We start from the raw sequence: 18,414 nt of genomic DNA, 5'->3' as shown, positions 1-18,414 counted from the left end.
TCGGAAATAATACATATCCAATCCCACAAACATGTCTTACAAGTGACACATTTGGTACGCATACCTTTGCTTTGACAGTCCCAAGCCACAACTGAAAAAGTCTGTAGTTATTTGTACAGAAAATCACTGCCCTAAGAACTTTCAAAAACACTTCTACCGAAGATCATGCCCAAACCCAGTGTAAACCTCACCTCATAGATTACAAAAAATACTATATATCTGATACAGATTTCAGGTCTGTTCACTTTGTACTTCTATCCTAAACTTTCTGTAAATTTTTCTCTAACTATTATTCTCTTATTCTCCTATTTGGTCACCTATAAAATCAGCTCACTAGCATAAGTCCCATGAAAAGCAAGGTATATGGTTTGTTTCTAGTCATTTTAGTAACACAAACATAACCAGAAGATTAAAGAGAACCTGTCATCAGCAGGGAGGCTCTCCTAGCAATACTAGCTCTCCCATGTCTGCATAGCTAGTAATGCTTGACAGCAGAGATGACACAAGGACTCGCAGGCTTTCACAGACGCACCCAGGATTTGATCCTCTTAGCTGACAGGGAGCCAGGTATAATTTTATATGCCTTATCTATTATAAGACTATTGTGGGAGTCAGTTTACTTAAATATGAAGTCTACACTGCATAGTAGTCAGCATTTTCCTCTCCAAATACACAAGATATTCTTCCTGCTATTTGGACCCCGTTTCTTGAGAAAAAAAAACAACATTTTAAAACATATGTAATAGTGCTTAGCCCTGCTCTATAACAGTATGCAGCATATAAAGTTAAGACTAGCAATTCGCTCAAATGTATGTTGGAGGAAGAATTGGTAGATCTGCACTAATAAACTCAAAGAAGTGGTTTCTGGGGATCATAGGCACAATAATGAGAGCCTCTTCTGAAAACACAAGCCAAGTACGACAGAGATATAAATATTAAGCTTGGCTATCAGAAAATATTACCTCAATCTGGTGAATTGGTCAAAAAGAAAAAAAAAGAAAATTTTTCAAAATGTTTGTGAAAATTCTTACATAAAATGTGTGAATTACATGCCTTCATATCCAGTTAAAGACAAGAGACCAGACACTGACCTGCAGCTGGGGCCAGTGATGCATCCATCTAGTTTCAGCAAATAAGGCTTATTCATAATATAATGAAGAATTGTGTAATTCTGTTAAATACCACCAATATGTGCATATATTATATGGCCATACACTGCAGATAGATGAAGTTGTGGAAAAGCCATTCCTCCGCACCCTCATGTATGTACATGCTCAGTGCGGAAGGCATAGAACTGTTGGATTGTGGCCCCTTTACCACATGATCAGCAACAATTCTCATAATCTGTAGATGATGTCACATTCCAGTTATCAACTCCAATTTGAATATTTTTTCTTGAGTGCAGATCAGTATTGGATACAAAAGAGCAGAGAGGGATCAGTCCTCGTTTTCCTTCATTTTGTCATTTTGGGTCCAGTAAGGCAGGCCATATTCATTAGAACAGTCAATCTCTATTCTGCCTCCTCTACTCATACACATGCATACTTGGCTCAGCTGAATTTGTATGTGGTCTGAATAGGGATACATCCCAGACTAGGCATATTAAAATCCCGTTCATACTCTTCAAAGGGGCTTCCATACACATTAGACCAGAGCTGGGCATTGTACAGCCCGCGGACCACATCTGGCACTTTATCTCTGACTGGCGCATGCGAGATTGTTGAAAAATTTGAGGTTGCCTCCCGCTCATTAAATAATGATGTAATTAAGTCCTCCATATATTCATTGAAATCTTTGTACTGTTTTTTTTTTTTAAATATAGGGATTTGTCATATACTGAATACAGTATATAGGTATTTGGGAGAACTAAGTATATTATTGTGGCGCTTTAAAACTATTCTGATTTCTCATGTGGTCCCATGAAAAAATGAATTGCCCAATCTGAATGGAAGCCTTGTACGGTATGTGTTTTTTTGGATTAAAATCTGTCCTGGTCATGTGATGATCACATCTTGTTATGGTGAAGTTGTCAGAATTATTAATGAATAAGCATTAATTGTGAAAAACCAGGATACATCGTAAAGGGTGTCTGGACCAAAAATAAGCATATACATTAAAACATCTTTTCCACTGTATTTCTTCCTCACTATTTGACAAGAAATACATGTGTGTGATTCTATGAGCGGCCCCTACATGGCACAGTTATTAGGTGCTAGATGTGTTTTGGTCCTGGCAGACATTGTCCACAGCTGAATGTCAGTTATTGCTTATGGGACCACAACTACTTGTGGCTTATCTGGAGGTGTACACAGAGAGCCAGTGGTCCACACTCCAGGAACTGGGAGCTTAAGCAGGATTTACTTTATAAAACCCATTTGTCTGAGGAACCTGGAAGCAGCTTTTAGCCAAAAATTGTATTGTAGCCAAAAAATCTAATTCATAAAACTAAAAAAGTAGAAAGTGATTGATTATTTTTTTTTTTTATATAAAAGGTTAACTCTCAATAAAAGGCACTAAAAGACAATAGTTGGAGTAGCTTTTAGAGAGGAGGGCCTGCATATAAATAGTAATATGTGAGTAATTTATTATGGGGGGAATTTTGTTATTTCTACTATAGCATTAAAAGGCTATGAGATCCTGGAAATATAAACCTTCTAAAAAAATGAAAACTTAATCATTACATTAGTCAAGAATGTAAATCATCCACACTTTCTAGGATATGGAATGAAAATGATTGCACATAATTTCACATGGAAATCTATGCTTGAAAAGTTGGATGTCTTTTGGAACTAAAAAAAAAAAAATCTAGCTGGCTTTATTTCTTATGTCACATTATGCTGAAATACACCATCATTCATAATCATTACTTCTGATGTCACGTTGCAAAATCAAATGGAGCCCTGGCCTTCTAGTATTCACTTCTGATGTGCATGAGACAGGCGTCAATAACACTGTCCTGAGAGAAATTGGGAATAGTAAAGATTGTGGCCTGCAATCACAGTGTTGGTCTGTATTGGTGGATCAATATCAGAAATGAACAATGAAATACTGAAATTTAAGAACCCAAAACAATATGCAACTATCTAAAATATACTATGTAAATTATGCACCTCTACAGCCTGTTGTAATTAATGCGTTACACCCTTTCCCTGCTGCGTAAATGCTCAGTATTGCTGTATAATAGCAGCCAGCTGAAAATGCACATGCTGCAATATTACATAACACTAATATGGGAGTGAGCACATCCGATTGTACTGCCATTCATGTGCAGAATGAAATGTCACCTGTGATATACAGTAGATTTATGACATGGCATGCTTGCTTGCAGGAGTTTATTACTGACTCCTCACTAAAGCATAGTTTATAAACGAATCAGGGTGACAGAAATCCATTCCTTCACCCTGCTCACCCGCATGGATTGTCTGCTTGTACTCCAGAATCAGAGAACAAGATTGCCTGTAGGGATCTCCAAGAACGACGAGTAGGTGCGGATTTAGGCGGAGAATTTGCAGTTCTGTAATGAAGTGGAGTAGGTATGCGGGAGGGTGATTTATCCGGCTGTGTATCCGCCCGCGGCCTGATTTTTGGACGCAATTTAAGTTTATATATAGAAGGGATTCTGTCGGGTCGTTTTAGTGTCTTCTTAGGTCTTAACACCACTTCACTGGACTCTGCTTCGCCGTCTGGGACTACAGAGGTCTCTTCTGCTTCGGCCTCCTCCAGGAGATCTTCAGCAGCAGGTGGACAGGAACTATCATCTGAAGAGCTGGATAAAGCTGGAAGTCTCCTCCATGTAGATGTAGGAAGTGTCACAATATTTCCGTCTGTACTTTGCTCCCTTCCTCCTCCAGTAATGTAAAAGTTAAGGGAGGAAGATGAAGAACTAGAGGAACAGTATGCAGAGTCTATAGCAGCTGGTTCACTAGAAGGTGGACTAAGTAACATGGAAGGCCCTTGCGTTCCTCCACTTTGTTCAGATGACCCCAAAAGTCGAGAATTTTCTAAGAACTCTTTCTCAAGACTACGATAAATCTGTTGCTCTTGGCGAATATCTATAGATGCAGGTGCATATCCCAACTGTCTCCGTGCATGAGATTTTGGAGGTTCTGTTTGAGTGCGAGTGTTAGGTGGCTTGGAAGTTACAGGAGTTGTCCATGAATGTTGTCCATCTTTGTCCCTTGTAATAAGCAAAACCGCCTTCTTGTTAGATGGAGGTCCTTGACTTCGGGCACGTCGAGCATGAGGACCAGAAGAAGCTTGAATCCTGCCTCTTTCAGGCATGACAGGCTGAGATACCTGTGATCTTCTTGGCATAGGGCCTCTGTCCTGAGACTGACTTCGTGTTATAGAAGAAGAGCGAAGTCCTGGTCTCAACACATCAACTGATTTTCTGCCTGCAGGAGCGCTCTGAACAGAGGAGGCAGAAGAGTCACTGTCCCCAGAATACCGACGTGGGCGAGGAGGCCTACAACACAGGAAAGGATAAACGATAATGGGATAGCACAAAACGTTGTAATAGCATTAAAACCAAAGGAATAAGAAGAGAAAAACTAACCATTAAGAAGAATTTTAGTACTGAAAAGTAATTCACAATGCACATATCCAATCAGAGATATCAAATAGATTTAATTCTTGTGCACAGGACACAATCAATTAAAAATGTTAGAAAGCATGCAATGTCACACTCAGAAATATAAGACAGCATGACCCTAAGAAAACACATAACTACAGCAATATTCCTTTAACCCAGCACTTCATGTCTTTCTTTTATTGAATCTACTGCAAAGCAAGAACTTAAGGCACTGGCAAAAAGGGACTGGTGGTAATGGTAATCATCTTCACCCCCCAAAAGTCCAATCTTTTTTTTTTATTGGGTCATAGAGCTTCTAGTTAAACTGCAAAGGTCCAGAGCCGCTGGATTTCTGTGGCACATCCCTTTTGGCCTCCGACTAAACCTCCATTCAGCAGTAGAATGTGACGTTTAACATTCCCCCTCCTGTGACCTCCACATACAATAATTGGTGCAGTGGGTTTACAGCCAAAACCAGAGGTGTATCACAAAGATGTTCCATGCATGTGCCAAAGTCATGCATGCTCACAGGCACCGAGGTCTGCGGTTTTTGGAAATTCTGGGGATGGACAGGACCCCACTGATTAAATGCTTAACCAATATCCTTGGAGAATGTATTTTTTAACAGGAAGAAAACTAAAAAATTAAAGCCTCAATGTTACTGCTATTTTTGGGGCTGCAAAACACTATTAAAAGTAATAGATCGCAGAGCATCTGGAGGCTGAATCCCTTCCCGTGTGATTAGTTGTTGTGGTTGCTGGCTTCCCAGGTCATGAGTACCAAAAGGAGAAGCATTACAAGGCACTTATTGAAATCAATGTACTGCACAAAGCACCCAAGTCCTTTAAACAGACAGATGCTCTTTTGTGGTAGGTTTCCTCTCTTACTAATGAAGGGAAGTCCTGATTGTTGGGCCCGACTTCATTACATTTATAGAATAGGGTTGTCTAAGGCAGATAACCAACTTGAAATGATTTTCCATTTCCTTGCCTTTCCTTCTGGGTTACATGAATATCACTGTAGCTTGTCAAATGCAAAAAAACTGTAAATCCAGTTAAAGTAAAAGTATACCATGTAATCATTATTATGACTTGAAAGAACTGGTGCGACCACTAAACCTAAAATACAGAAAAGATCTCACAAAATAAAAATAGTGATGTAAATATATTGAAATTCTGATAAAAAGAGCTTAACAAGACATCTTTATTTACCAAGCCAATGAGTATGTTATTCTCATTCAGTTGTGATATATATTCCATGTAAGAATGGTTTTCACAATACTCTGGTGTTCCTTTCTTATATAATAATAATAATTTTAAAAAACTACCGATATCTCTAGATATGCCAAAAATATTGCACAATTGGCAGTAAAAAGGAAAAAATAAATAAAAAAATTGTACAGTCAGGAGACTGTGTGCGATCGATGTTCAATGACCTTGACTGCGAAGTCAGCTGGCTTTCCTTCAGACTCTTCAGCTTACAAAGGATGTTGTGTCTACTCTGTTTACTGGAAATCAGACGGCTTATAATGTTATTCCCTTTGAAAATCCTGCACTCTCAAACACACACACACACACACTAACGTCTACAACGCAGCCACCCTTGCATAAGATTGCTTATAGTAACACCATACAGACATCCGAGGGCCTAATTTTTGTTCAGCCGATTGTCCACCAAAATCAGAGAATTCGTCAAAAATCAGTTAATATCTATGGCTGAAGTAAGAGCAGTTCATGTGTAACGTGATCACTGCAGGCAAGATGACTTTGAGCCATTTGCAAAACGTGTCACTGTCATCCCTGAAATAATCTGGGTAATCTTCTTACCCTCCATAGAATGAATCTATGGTGTCTGCATTTGTGAGTTTTCTATGTGAACCTTCTCAGTAAGTTTGTACAAAATTTTAACGGTTGTTGCTGAATTTTAAATTTTCATACAAATTAAAAAAATGTTTTCATTGTTATAGAATTTAATGTATTTTAGGCTAAAAAAAAAAAAAAGAACAAAACATAATTTTAATTTCTGTATATACTCGAGTATAAGCTGACCCAAGTATAAGCCGATACCCCTAATTTTACCACAAAAACCTGGTAAAACCTATTGACTCGAGTATAAGCCGAGAATGGGAAATGCATTGATCACAGCCCCTTCCCCCAAGTATATAGCCAGCAAGCCCCCAGAAGTATATAGCCTGCCAGCCCCTGTGCCCCGGTATACCGCCTGCCAGCCCCTGTGCCCCGGAATACCTGGTAAAACCTACTGACTCGATTATAAGCCGAGAATGGGAAATGCATTGGTCACAGCCCCTTCCCCCAAGTATATAGCCTGCCAGCCCCTGTGCCCCGGTATACCGCCTGCCAGCCCCTGTATACCTGGTAAAACCTACTGACTCGAGTATAAGCCGAGAATGGGAAATGCATTGGTCACAGCCCCTTCCCCCAAGTATATAGCCAGCAAGCCCCCAGAAGTATATAGCCTGCCAGCCCCTGTGCCCCGGTATACCGCCTGCCAGCCCCTGTGCCCCGGTATACCTGGTAAAACCTACTGACTCGAGTATAAGCTGAGAATGGGAAATGCATTGGTCACAGCCCCTTCCCCCAATTATATAGCCTGCCAGCCCCTGTGCCCCGGTATACCGCCTGCCAGCCCCTGTGCCCCGGTATACCGCCTGACAGCCCCTGTACCCCATTATGGAGCTGGACCCCTGCCCCGTTGATGTAAAAAAAAATAAATAATCAAAACTCACCTTTCCGGCGGCCCCCTCGGGTCTTCTGTGTGATCCGGCAGTCAGCGACAGGTCCGTGCCGCGCACAGCGCTGACGTTAGCCGCAGACGCTGACATCACAGTGTGTGACGGCTGCCGGCACACACAACACTATTGCAGCGGCAGCAGCTGACAGACGGATCGCACAGAAGACCCTAGGGGGCCGCCGGAAAAGTGAATTTTTTCTTTTTTTTGTGTTGATTTTTGTTTGACTCGAGTATAAGCCGAGTTTGTGTTTTTCAGCACATTTTTTGTGCTGAAAAACTCGGCTTATACTCGAGTACATACGGAATATATATTAATTTTAATTTTTGAGATTTTCCAGTTTGCTTGTATGCACTACAATATGCACTGTATGATGCCTTTTATTATTTAGTCTGTTGGTTCTCTCCAGCCCATATGTATTGCAAATGTCTACTTAGCGCCGTTACACAATAGCAGTGTTCCGCTGGAACCTCTGGCCCCAACACTGAGCATCCAGTACAGTTGTCAGTGTTCAGACTAGAGCTCCCAGCCAGCATACATATTTGTTACAAACTGACATAATAATGAAGATGACCATATACCTTAAATATTTGTTGGATGGTTTCAAAATTTCATTTTAAATGTCCATTAGAAATCACACAGAAGAAGTTCACTGTTGAATGTTTTGAACAATTCTGAAATATCCCTATTGTACTTGATGTGCAAAACATATGCAGAATGGGTAGTAAAAGAACCCTGAGGGGCAGTCATCAACCTTTAAGAAAGGCTGATGTCACATGATCAGGATTGGTCCATAAAAATATTTCATGGAATGAACATTATGATGAATGTACCATGAGTACCATCTTCTGCATTGTGATCGGATCATGAAATCCGACCAGCTCAGGGTTCGGGACTCAAAGACAAACCACAATCTTGTGTCACATGCCTAAAGTTGGAAAATTCTGCCTTGTAATTGCTACTCTGGTCAACTTGAGAGTTATTGGCAATTGAAAAGACAAATATGAAGTGAGTTGATAACTCCCAACGGCAGGAGAACGATTTTTCTAGAAAGATATACATTGGATTTTTAAAGTCGTATAGACACATATGAACACTGTCACTAATTGCAGTGTCCATGTTCGGCAGTGGTGTACAGCTGACCACCAATGGCGTCAGAAGATGTGGATAGCAATTCACTACAGTGATGAATCACGCATCTGCCAGTCTGGCACATGAATCTAAGTTGGGGGATGTGTAGTGCCAACTGTACAGCTAAGAAATGAAAAAAAGAGGAGGTGAATATGGATTGTCTAGGAATCATAGATGGGAAATGAGCAATAAATACTTTACACAATCTGTAATTTTAGGTTATTCACAGGCTGTCTGTATCTTCTGAGGAAGTTCCTCATAAGTTTTCTTCATTTTTCAATGGTGTAAATATTCAGTGGAATTACCCATCACCTCTTTCAGACATGACATATGATGAGTGTTGTTTATCAAGAATATATACTTCATGGAACTGCCACAGGTTTTAAGTACCAAGTTTTCATTTTCTGATCATCTAATGTTCTGCTTACTACTTCTGCTTACTAGTGAATAATACGTTGCACCTTGACCTAAAAATTATATTTTTCTAACAAATATCCCCCTGGGGGTTCATGAGTAATGTCACATACCTGAAAGAGTTAATTCCAGGGCGCTCCTTTTGTTGCAATGTTGTCTTGGAGATGCTGCCCAAAGAGGTAGTTGAACCTGGAATGGATCGTCGTGGCATGTTCGCCTCTGGGTTTGGAATATTTCTGGGCACGCCCTCAGAATAACGCCCCCGGGAAGGGCTAGAAGTATGGGTAGGTGGAAGATTAGTCCCACGTTGGGGGGAAAATGTTATTGGGCGTGATGCTGGAGCACGATGGGCTGTAGATGATTAATAAGTGTTAACAGAGATGGGAGGTTAACAAAACAATCTAGCAGGTTTTTTTTTACTAGTTTATGAGGGAAACATCGAACACCCAAGCTTTTCCATGGACTACTATTGGCCGTATGTAACTATTGGCAGTTCTATAACCCAACCCTCTCATTTTACCCTACAGAATTACCACACACATTGAGTTATGAAAACAATAAGCAATTTATAGCACAAAGGGATAGCATAAAGTTCTAAAAATAATAGATGGTTAAAAGGCATGAATTCTTGCCCCCTCCCCCATATGGCATATTAAAGGGGTTCCAGAGCTTCAGAATTGGCACAGCTAGGTACAACTCATTTGAATAGGAGAGAGCTGCAGTACAATTCATGGCCACTACAACATCTGGAGGGAGTGCCATAACCCCTTTACTCAGCTTATTGTAGAGATGTAGGGTGTAAATAAGGCCCCTTCAAAAAGTGTAGTAGTAAAAACTTACAAGCAAACTGGCATCTGCAGGGATCATGCTTGTCTAGATAATGTTCTAAAGTATCCCATCCTCCTCCAACACGCACCATAACGTGATTCCGTAGAACCTGCAAGACAAAAGACCTTTTATTGATACACTTTTACCGTACCATCACAGGTATTCTGCTCCTACTTTAAATAGGCCTGACTTGCCTGCTGTAGTAAGTACTAGCATTTCCCATGGAATTAGAATTTGGGAACGGCTGGAACTTGTTACTACTGTAGACACCAGCTCCTTAATATGTGGATATTTGGAATGGTCACAGTGAAAAAGTTTATTAGGGCAAATAAAAGACTGTTTAAAGGAAACCTACCACTTGAAGTGGCAGGTTTGAGCTGGTGCCGGAGCTTATTTTTGTTAGTGTTTTAAACCGCGGTATCGCGGTTTAAAACACTTTTTAAACTGTACAGCTGGCGCAGGGAGGTACGCGCTCGGTGCTTACCTGCGCCAGCTATACAGTTTAAAAAGTGTTTTAAACCGCGATACCGCGTTTTAAAACACTAACAAAAATAAGCTCCGGCACCAGCTCAGCCTGAGCTGGTGCTCTGTGTTTTCTTCTGAAACCTGCCACTTCAAGTGGTAGGTTTCCTTTAATTGTTCTGGTCACAAACACCTAAAAGAATCAGCCAAACATTTACTCTTATTCCCTATAGGCATAGGGATAATTGGTGGAGGTCTGGTCGAGTCTATGCCAAGCACTGTCCCACAGACTGTGAGTCAATGTGAATACAAGACTGGCCACTTCCTTCACTCAATGGAATAGGATCCCAAGTCCTCAGGAGGTTATGAGCCTGTATTACCTATATTATGAATATTAAATCTAGGGCAAATCCCTTTAAACATAAATAAAAAAAGGAAAATGGTTGCAAAGGAGCACAGAAGACACACTCCCTTGTATGTGCAATAGTATAGTTCCACTCTAACATGTATTCTTGGAGATTCAATGGGGAAGCAAATATAAGTTCTACCCTCACACACATGGATGACCAGATTCAGGCCAAACACCTATTACTAATGTATGAAGAGGGTATAAGGTGACTTACTCCTGAATAATTCAAGTTACTGCTCATGTTTCACGTTTACTCAGTCTCCAGTCTCATTGTGGGTATTCAATAAAGAGAGACTGAAATAATTAACCAATTCACTACAAAACTAAAGACTTTCCAGGCAGCTTTATTAGGCTTGGTTTCCAGAGGAAAGAATTGCTATTTTTTTGTGGTATTGTATTGTGGTAAAATTTTGGCAAAATTACCCTAGCCTTAGGGTGCTGCCACATGGAAGACTTATCTGTGCATTATAGACAATTCTGGATGGCATTTTGAACATTAATTTGCAATGCAAATTGTAATGACCAAGAACTCCAAATAAGGGGATACAGGGCATCTTGTATCACTGGGGTTTTCCTTCTCTGTTTGTTCAACAGTTTTGGGGTACAGGTCACAGTATTTTGGGTTAAGTGTAAGAGAGGATAAGATTTTAATTACCATATATACTCGAGTATAAGCCTAACTCGGCGTATACTAGAGTCAAGGGGAAAAAAAAAAAGGTGAACTCTGAAGCTCCCCGGCATCCATCGCGGCTCCGACACCTGGTCCGTCACAGTCTTCGTGACATCAGCCGCATCGGCACACACTAGGATGTCAGCTTGCGGCTGATGTCATGGTGCCTGCGACAGACCGGGAGGGGCTGGCAGACAGGCAGCCTATATACTCCAGGGGGCTGACAGGCAGCCTATATACTCCAGGGGGCTGACAGGCAGCCTATATACTCCAGGGGGCTGACAGGCAGCCTATATACTCCTGGGGGCTGACAGGCAGCCTATATACTCCTGGGGGCTGACAGGCAGCCTATATACTCCTGGGGGCTGACAGGCAGCCTATATACTCCTGGGGGCTGACAGGCAGCCTATATACTCCTGGGGGCTGACAGGCAGCCTATATACTCCTGGGGGCTGACAGGCAGCCTATATACTCCAGGGGGCTGACAGGCAGCCTATATACTCCAGGGGGCTGACAGGCAGCCTATATACTCCAGGGGGCTGTGACCAATGCATTTTCCACCCTCGGCTTATACTCAAGTCAATAGGTTTTTCCAGTTTTTTTGTGCCAAAATTAGGGGTCTCAGCTTATACTCGGGTCGGCTTATACTCGAGTATGTACAGGTAAATGTTTTCTGCAAATTCTATTGTACTGCTATTTGAATGAACGAAAAAGGAAATAAGGAAGAATCATATAGCATAATATTTCCTTTACCCGCACAAATATCAGGGTGTTGCTGTCTCCAACTTGATATTTTCCTTCTGAGATTTTTATCATAGGAAACTGTGAAGGACAACTGCAGCAACCAAGGATCTCCCGAACCTGGGAAGTAAAACAGAGCCAAATCAGAAGAAATATCAGACATTTGTGAAGTCATTGGGAACACCCAAAGAACAGGAAAACGTGTGGATAAGATTTGATAAGACGTCATGCTTCTAGAACACTCTCCTCAGATCTCATTACATCACTGCGTACACTGAATGTAGCATATAGACTGTAAATGAGTAGAATATCTCAGGATATGATGTAATCCCAATCAGTTACATATTAATCACAATGTCTCATCTGCACTTACTCAGATGGCTATTAGGATATGCAGCATTACCTCAGACGGGGAAAGCAGCACACAATGGGCTTTTCAGTATATGAAGAGTATATGTACAACCAGAAATGACTCATTTCTGAGCAATAGAAATAGACACTTTTAGTATAAGAGTTTTTTTTTTTTTTTTGCAGAGTGAAAACTAGGACATTACACCCATTAAGCTTTCCACAGGAAGTCTCAATCACCTTGGAGAAATACAAACAGGCAGGGAAAGTCTCCCCATGTGAAAGGTGGCCGCAGGAAAAACTTGTCATGACATCACTTCCTTTACACAGGCGGTGGCCGATGCGTCTGTCTGCAAAGCTATCATTACAGACACTTATCTGCATCACAATGGTAACAAATGTATTGTTATACCAAGAGCTGACAGGCTAATAAAGGGTTTAGAAAACACAGGAGGGGAGGACATGTACACGTGGATATTAATAGAAACTAGTAACCATGAACTGACCCGACTGGATGAAGACAGAAATATGTAGGGCAGAAGCTGAAACCACTAGAATGATATAACTCCAGTCTTGTAGAACAGAAGAAATACTCTGACACCCGCTGTATTGTCTTCATACCCTCTCCTGTTATTACATGCCTCAGTAACACATTCATACCCTCTCCTATTATCGTATGCCTCAGTAACACTTTCATACCCTCTCCTGTTATTACATGCCTCAGTAACACTTTCATACCCTCTCCTGTTATTACATGCCTCAGTAACACTTTCATACCCTCTCCTGTTATTACATGCCTCAGTAACACTTTCATACCCTCTCCTGTTATTACATGCCTCAGTAACACATTCATACCCTCTCCTGTTATTACATGCCTCAGTAACACATTCATACCCTCTCCTGTTATTACATGCCTCAGTAACACATTCATATCCTCTCCTGTTATTACATGCCTCAGTAACACATTCATACCCTGTCCTGTTATTACATGCCTCAGTAACACATTCATACCCTCTCCTATTATCGTATGCCTCAGTAACACTTTCATACCCTCTCCTATTATTACATGCCTCAGTAACACATTCATACCCTCTCCTATTATCGTATGCCTCAGTAACACATTCATATCCTCTCCTGTTATTACATGCCTCAGTAACACATTCATACCCTCTCCTATTATCGTATGCCTCAGTAACAATTTCATACCCTCTCCTATTATTACATGCCTCAGTAACAGATTCATACCCTCTCCTGTTATTACATGCCTCAGTAACACATTCATACCCTCTCCTGTTATTGTATGCCTCAGTAACACATTCATACCCTCTCCTGTTATTACATGCCTCAGTAACACATTCATACCCTCTCCTATTATCGTATGCCTCAGTAACACATTCATTCCCTCTCCTGTTATTACATGCCTCAGTAACACATTCATACCCTCTCCTATTATCATATGCCTCAGTAACACATTCATACCCTCTCCTGTTATTACATGCCTCAGTAACACATTCATTCCCTCTCCTGTTATTACATGCCTCAGTAACACATTCATACCCTCTCCTGTTATTACATGCCTCAGTAACACATTCATACCCTCTCCTATTATCGTATGCCTCAGTAACACATTCATACCCTCTCCTGTTATTACATGCCTCAGTAACACATTCATACCCTCTCCTGTTATTACATGCCTCAGTAACACATTCATACCCTCTTCAGTTATTACATGCCTCAGTAACACATTCATACCCTCTCCTATTATTACATGCCTCAGTAACAGATTCATACCCTCTCCTAGTATTGTATGCCTCAGTAACACATTAATACCCTCTCCTATTATTACATGCCTCAGTAACAGATTCATACCCTCTCCTAGTATTGTATGCCTCAGTAACACATTCATACCCTCTCCTATTATTACATGCCTCAGTAACAGATTCATACCCTCTCCTAGTATTGTATGCCTCAGTAACACATTCATACCCTCTCCTATTATTACATGTCTCAGTAACACATTCATACCCTTTCCTAGTATTACACTCCTCAGTAACACATTCATACCCTCTCCTGTTATTACATGCCTCAGTAACACTTTCATAACCTCTCCTATTATCGTATGCCTCAGTAACACTTTCATACCCTCTCCCATTATTACTCTCTTTGTATGACTCAGTATCATCTTCATACACTCTCTTTCTATTGTGTGCCTTATTAGGCTTCCTATCCTCACCTAGTGTAGTCTTCATCCCCAGAACATTCTACTTCCCAGTTGCTAAAGAGTTTTTACCACACTGACTTTATTTCTTCCCGTGTTCCTCAAGTAATTCTGCTGCCATTGGCATAAGGGGCATACACATGCTTAGCTACAAGATATTCACTCCCATAAACAGGTAGTAATAAAAGTGAATAAACACACGTTCAGGGTGTAAAGTTCCATATAAAACAAATAGCAGAAGAGATAAAACCACCTTAGCTGTTGAACAAGGGTGAATAGGCCTGGAGCATTAACCAGCGCATACCTCCAAGAGAAAAATAAATAAAGTACAGGCCTGAGGACACATCATAAACTCAGTATGAACGCACCCCAACTAGTGATAATCTGAGGGAAAGCTAAGTAGGAAGTTAGTAGAAACCCATATACAACCATTGAGTCAATATATTCAATCCAATGTTTGAGAAGACTTTATACAGACTGTTGCTCTGTATATCTTCTAATGGGCACATTTGGGCCACCATGGCCCTCCCTGCATATGGTCACACTATCCTGCTCATTTCCAACCACTGGTCTAATTTAATACAAAAAACTGAGAAAGGAAGTGACTGTCAATAGAAAAAATAATAAGCCCCCCTTCCATTTAGCCTTTTCAGACATAAGCTTACCAATTCATCCAAGTTCTTGAGATCACATAAGGTACGAGGGGGCCTAGCAGGCATTTGAGGACGGGGATATCCTTTTTGATCTGCGTTTGGTCTGCTCCGACTAAGTTCCTCTTCAATTTCTTCTTCCATCTGAATGAGAATGGGTGCTGGCATCCCGAAACGAGCACCTCGCCGGGCCACCTCAAGTAAGCACAACACAAAACTCTTCTCCCCCTTCCTCAACACCAGGTCATTGGTCTCAAACATCAGCACCTCTGGTATACCAAGTTCCTTCCGGCACCAGCCAATGAAGTTGGATACATTGTCTCTGGCCATGAAGGAGCCAGGAACAGCTCCCTTAACTTGGAAGGTCACCTCCTTTTGTGGTAGTCGCATGGTCGCAGCAGCATCTGGATACTGCGCTTTAAAATCCCGAGCCAACCTGTTCAGATTGTTAGCATGTTGACATAATGTGTAGCCAGTCTCCAAAGACTCAAGGAATGTTCCGGCTTCCATGTCCAGGTCATACAGCATATTAAGCCAATCCGTGAGATCTTCCTTCATGGCCTCCAGATATTCCTCGCTGGAGCGGAATGGCCGGATGCTTTTGGAAGCGGATGACTGGATTTGGCTCTGGTCCGCCATTTCTTCTCACTCTGCTTCAGTGATCTGATCTACAGAGAACGATCGATAGATTAGCCCACTTACTGTCAGAGCTGTCAACCTTCCAGATACACCACAACCTATCCCCTATTATACTGTACGCCAATCCAATGATGCCAGTCTTACCCAACGTCCTGTTAATGAAGGTTCCAACTTGTATCATATCATTTTCTATAAGATGCTGACACTATAACTGGCCACGAGCCATCATGGCACATGCCACCGCTCCCATACGGTATTGGATAAATAACTGTGCCCCCATAATACTGTAGTGATGAGCACAAATGTTGTCATTGGGATGAGCAGGTGACATTATTAGGTGGCATGGCTGGTAGCAGGGCATGTGGCATCTTACCTCAGGCACAGAAAGTTGTCAGCAGCCCCCGGTAGAGCCGGGCACGGAGCCCTGTCATGATGTGCGGCTCTCATGTCGCCCTGCAATCTCTCTGGAAGCGCCACTTCATCCCCTTCCAAGACGTCATCCCGGCTCCTCTCAGCCTGGCAGTCACATGCGCTCCCTCCCTCTCCCAGCTACATGGAAGTGAGTGTCCGGGCAGGGCAGGACAAGCCCGGGGAGGGCGGTGGTGCTGGAGGAGACGGCGCCCTCTCTGCACGGTCACTCCTCATGGTCACCGGCAGGCGGCATCCCCGTCACATCAGCTCAGAGCCCGGGAGGGTCTACAATGCAGAGGGCTCCATTACTACTCCCTGCAGCCCGGGGAGTCCATTCATTATCAGGGGAGGAGGCTCCCGTACTGGAGGGATGATGTCAGGCCGGGAGGAGGGCGAGGCCGCCCCGTCACTGTCTGCAGACTGCTGCTTGGCCTCAATCCCAAGTTTAAATATTTTAAGGTCCTGGCCAATGCGGGAAAAGAAATCCTGGCGGTTAACCCCTGCAAGTCCGGCTCATACTGCATGTGCTGCAATGTGCACTTACCGCTCATTCTACTACGTGCCATGAATTCACCCCTCACAAAGCTCACGCTGGAGGGGAAACACATGAAAAATCACTTTGCAACCATCTGTAGCAAAAACTACAAAACCCCCAGTCAGATACATGTCATAACTACCATATGGTCCTAAGAACACACATTGGGGCAGATTTATCAAGCTGCCTAGGAGTAAGAATGTGCTTACTTGCCCATGGCAACCATTTACAGCTCCCTTTTCAAATATTCATGAGCGCTGGTAAAATGAAAGGTGAGCTGGCACCGTACATACTTCTCCTATAGGTTAGTGTGAATGCGGCCTTTTTCTTGATAAATCTGTCCCATTGTATTCTGGCTTTCCAAAGTTAAAAATTCTTCTGTGATGTTAAATACTTTTGGGAATATTAAAGGAAAAGGAATATTAAAAAAAGAAAATCACAGACCTGCTGAAGAACCCCTTTTACCCCTTAGTGACTAAGCTCATTTGCGCCTTGATGACCAAGGCCTATTTTTCAAAACCAGCATGTGTCACTTTATACAGTTATAACTTTAGAAAGCTTTAATTTACCGTATATACTGGAGTAAAAGACAAGACCACTAATTATAGCACAAAAAACTGGAAAAACCTATTGACTAAAGTATAAGCCGTGGGTGGGAAATGCATTGGTCACAGCCCCTGTAGTATATAGCCTGCCAGCCCCCTGTCGTATATATAGTCTGCCAGCCCCTGCCCCCCCCCCTAATATAGCCTGCAGCCCCTGCCCCCAATATAATGCCTGTAGGATAAAACTAAACGTGTACTAAACTTCTGACGCCCCCCTGGCAGGTCCTCTTCTATACATCGATGCTCCGGCATCGTCTCTGTGTCCCTCTGTCGCAAATCAGCTGCTCGCTGACATCATAATGTGTACCAATGCCAGCGCACACATAACAACGTCAGCGTGTGGCTGACATCACAATGTCTGTGCCGGACTGCGCCGGGACACGCTGCAATGTATAGAAGAGGCCCTGCCGGGGGGAACTTCGGAAGGTCCTTGACCTCGAGCCTGTTACCTGATTCTGTACCTCGACCTTGGCTGCCACCACGGGCTAGTCACACCTGTGGAACAACCTGGTAGCACCCTGCCGCAGCAAGTCCATCCCACTTTGCGGGAGGCTCTGGTGAAGAACAGGTACCACTTAGATTCCAGTTCCAGGTGTCAGCTAGGACCATCTCCTGGGGTGGTCCAGGGGGCTCACTTACCCTGAGTCCTGACAGTAAGATCTGGCCATGGACCCCGCCAAGGTGCAGCTTCCAATTCTGGCTGATCTTACCAGCGTTGTCGATTGCTTCACAAGGAGAGATGCTTGGCCAAGTCACCGCCACACTGCAACAGCTGCTTGCTACTCAGCACCTGCGCCAGGTTCCAGCAACTACTCCTGCGACAGTTCCTGCGACTTCTCCAGTCACACCGGCTTGTCCTCTGGCAGCAGAACCAAGGCTCAGACTCTCAATGCCTGAAAAGTATGATGGGGACCCCAAGCTGTGTAAGGGCTTTATCACCCAGTGCTCCTTGCACATAGAGCTTATGCCGTCCCAGTTTGTCACCGAACGCTCCAAATTGGCATTCATTGTCAGTCTTCTCTCTGGGAAATCCC

The 18,414-nt window shown here is 42.5% G+C and overlaps 1 protein-coding gene across 1 annotated transcript; it reads right to left on the bottom strand.

The window, feature by feature from the left end:
- Nucleotides 1-2,828: 2,828 nt before the first annotated feature.
- Nucleotides 2,829-16,658, bottom strand: GAS2L1 (growth arrest specific 2 like 1). Its single transcript, XM_072148476.1, has 6 exons — nucleotides 16,203-16,658; nucleotides 15,206-15,858; nucleotides 11,987-12,094; nucleotides 9,705-9,801; nucleotides 8,978-9,215; nucleotides 2,829-4,465 (listed from the first exon to the last, which is right to left on the bottom strand). The coding sequence occupies exons 2-6, from the start codon at nucleotides 15,827-15,829 to the stop codon at nucleotides 3,406-3,408; spliced, it is 2,127 nt and encodes a 708-aa protein (XP_072004577.1). The 5' UTR covers nucleotides 15,830-15,858; nucleotides 16,203-16,658; the 3' UTR covers nucleotides 2,829-3,405.
- Between the last annotated feature and the right edge of the window lie 1,756 nt (nucleotides 16,659-18,414).

The sequence above is a fragment of the Engystomops pustulosus genome, chromosome 1, assembly GCF_040894005.1.
Source record: "Engystomops pustulosus chromosome 1, aEngPut4.maternal, whole genome shotgun sequence".
NCBI lineage: Eukaryota > Metazoa > Chordata > Amphibia > Anura > Leptodactylidae > Engystomops > Engystomops pustulosus.
This window is presented reverse-complemented; position numbering and strand designations above follow the sequence as displayed.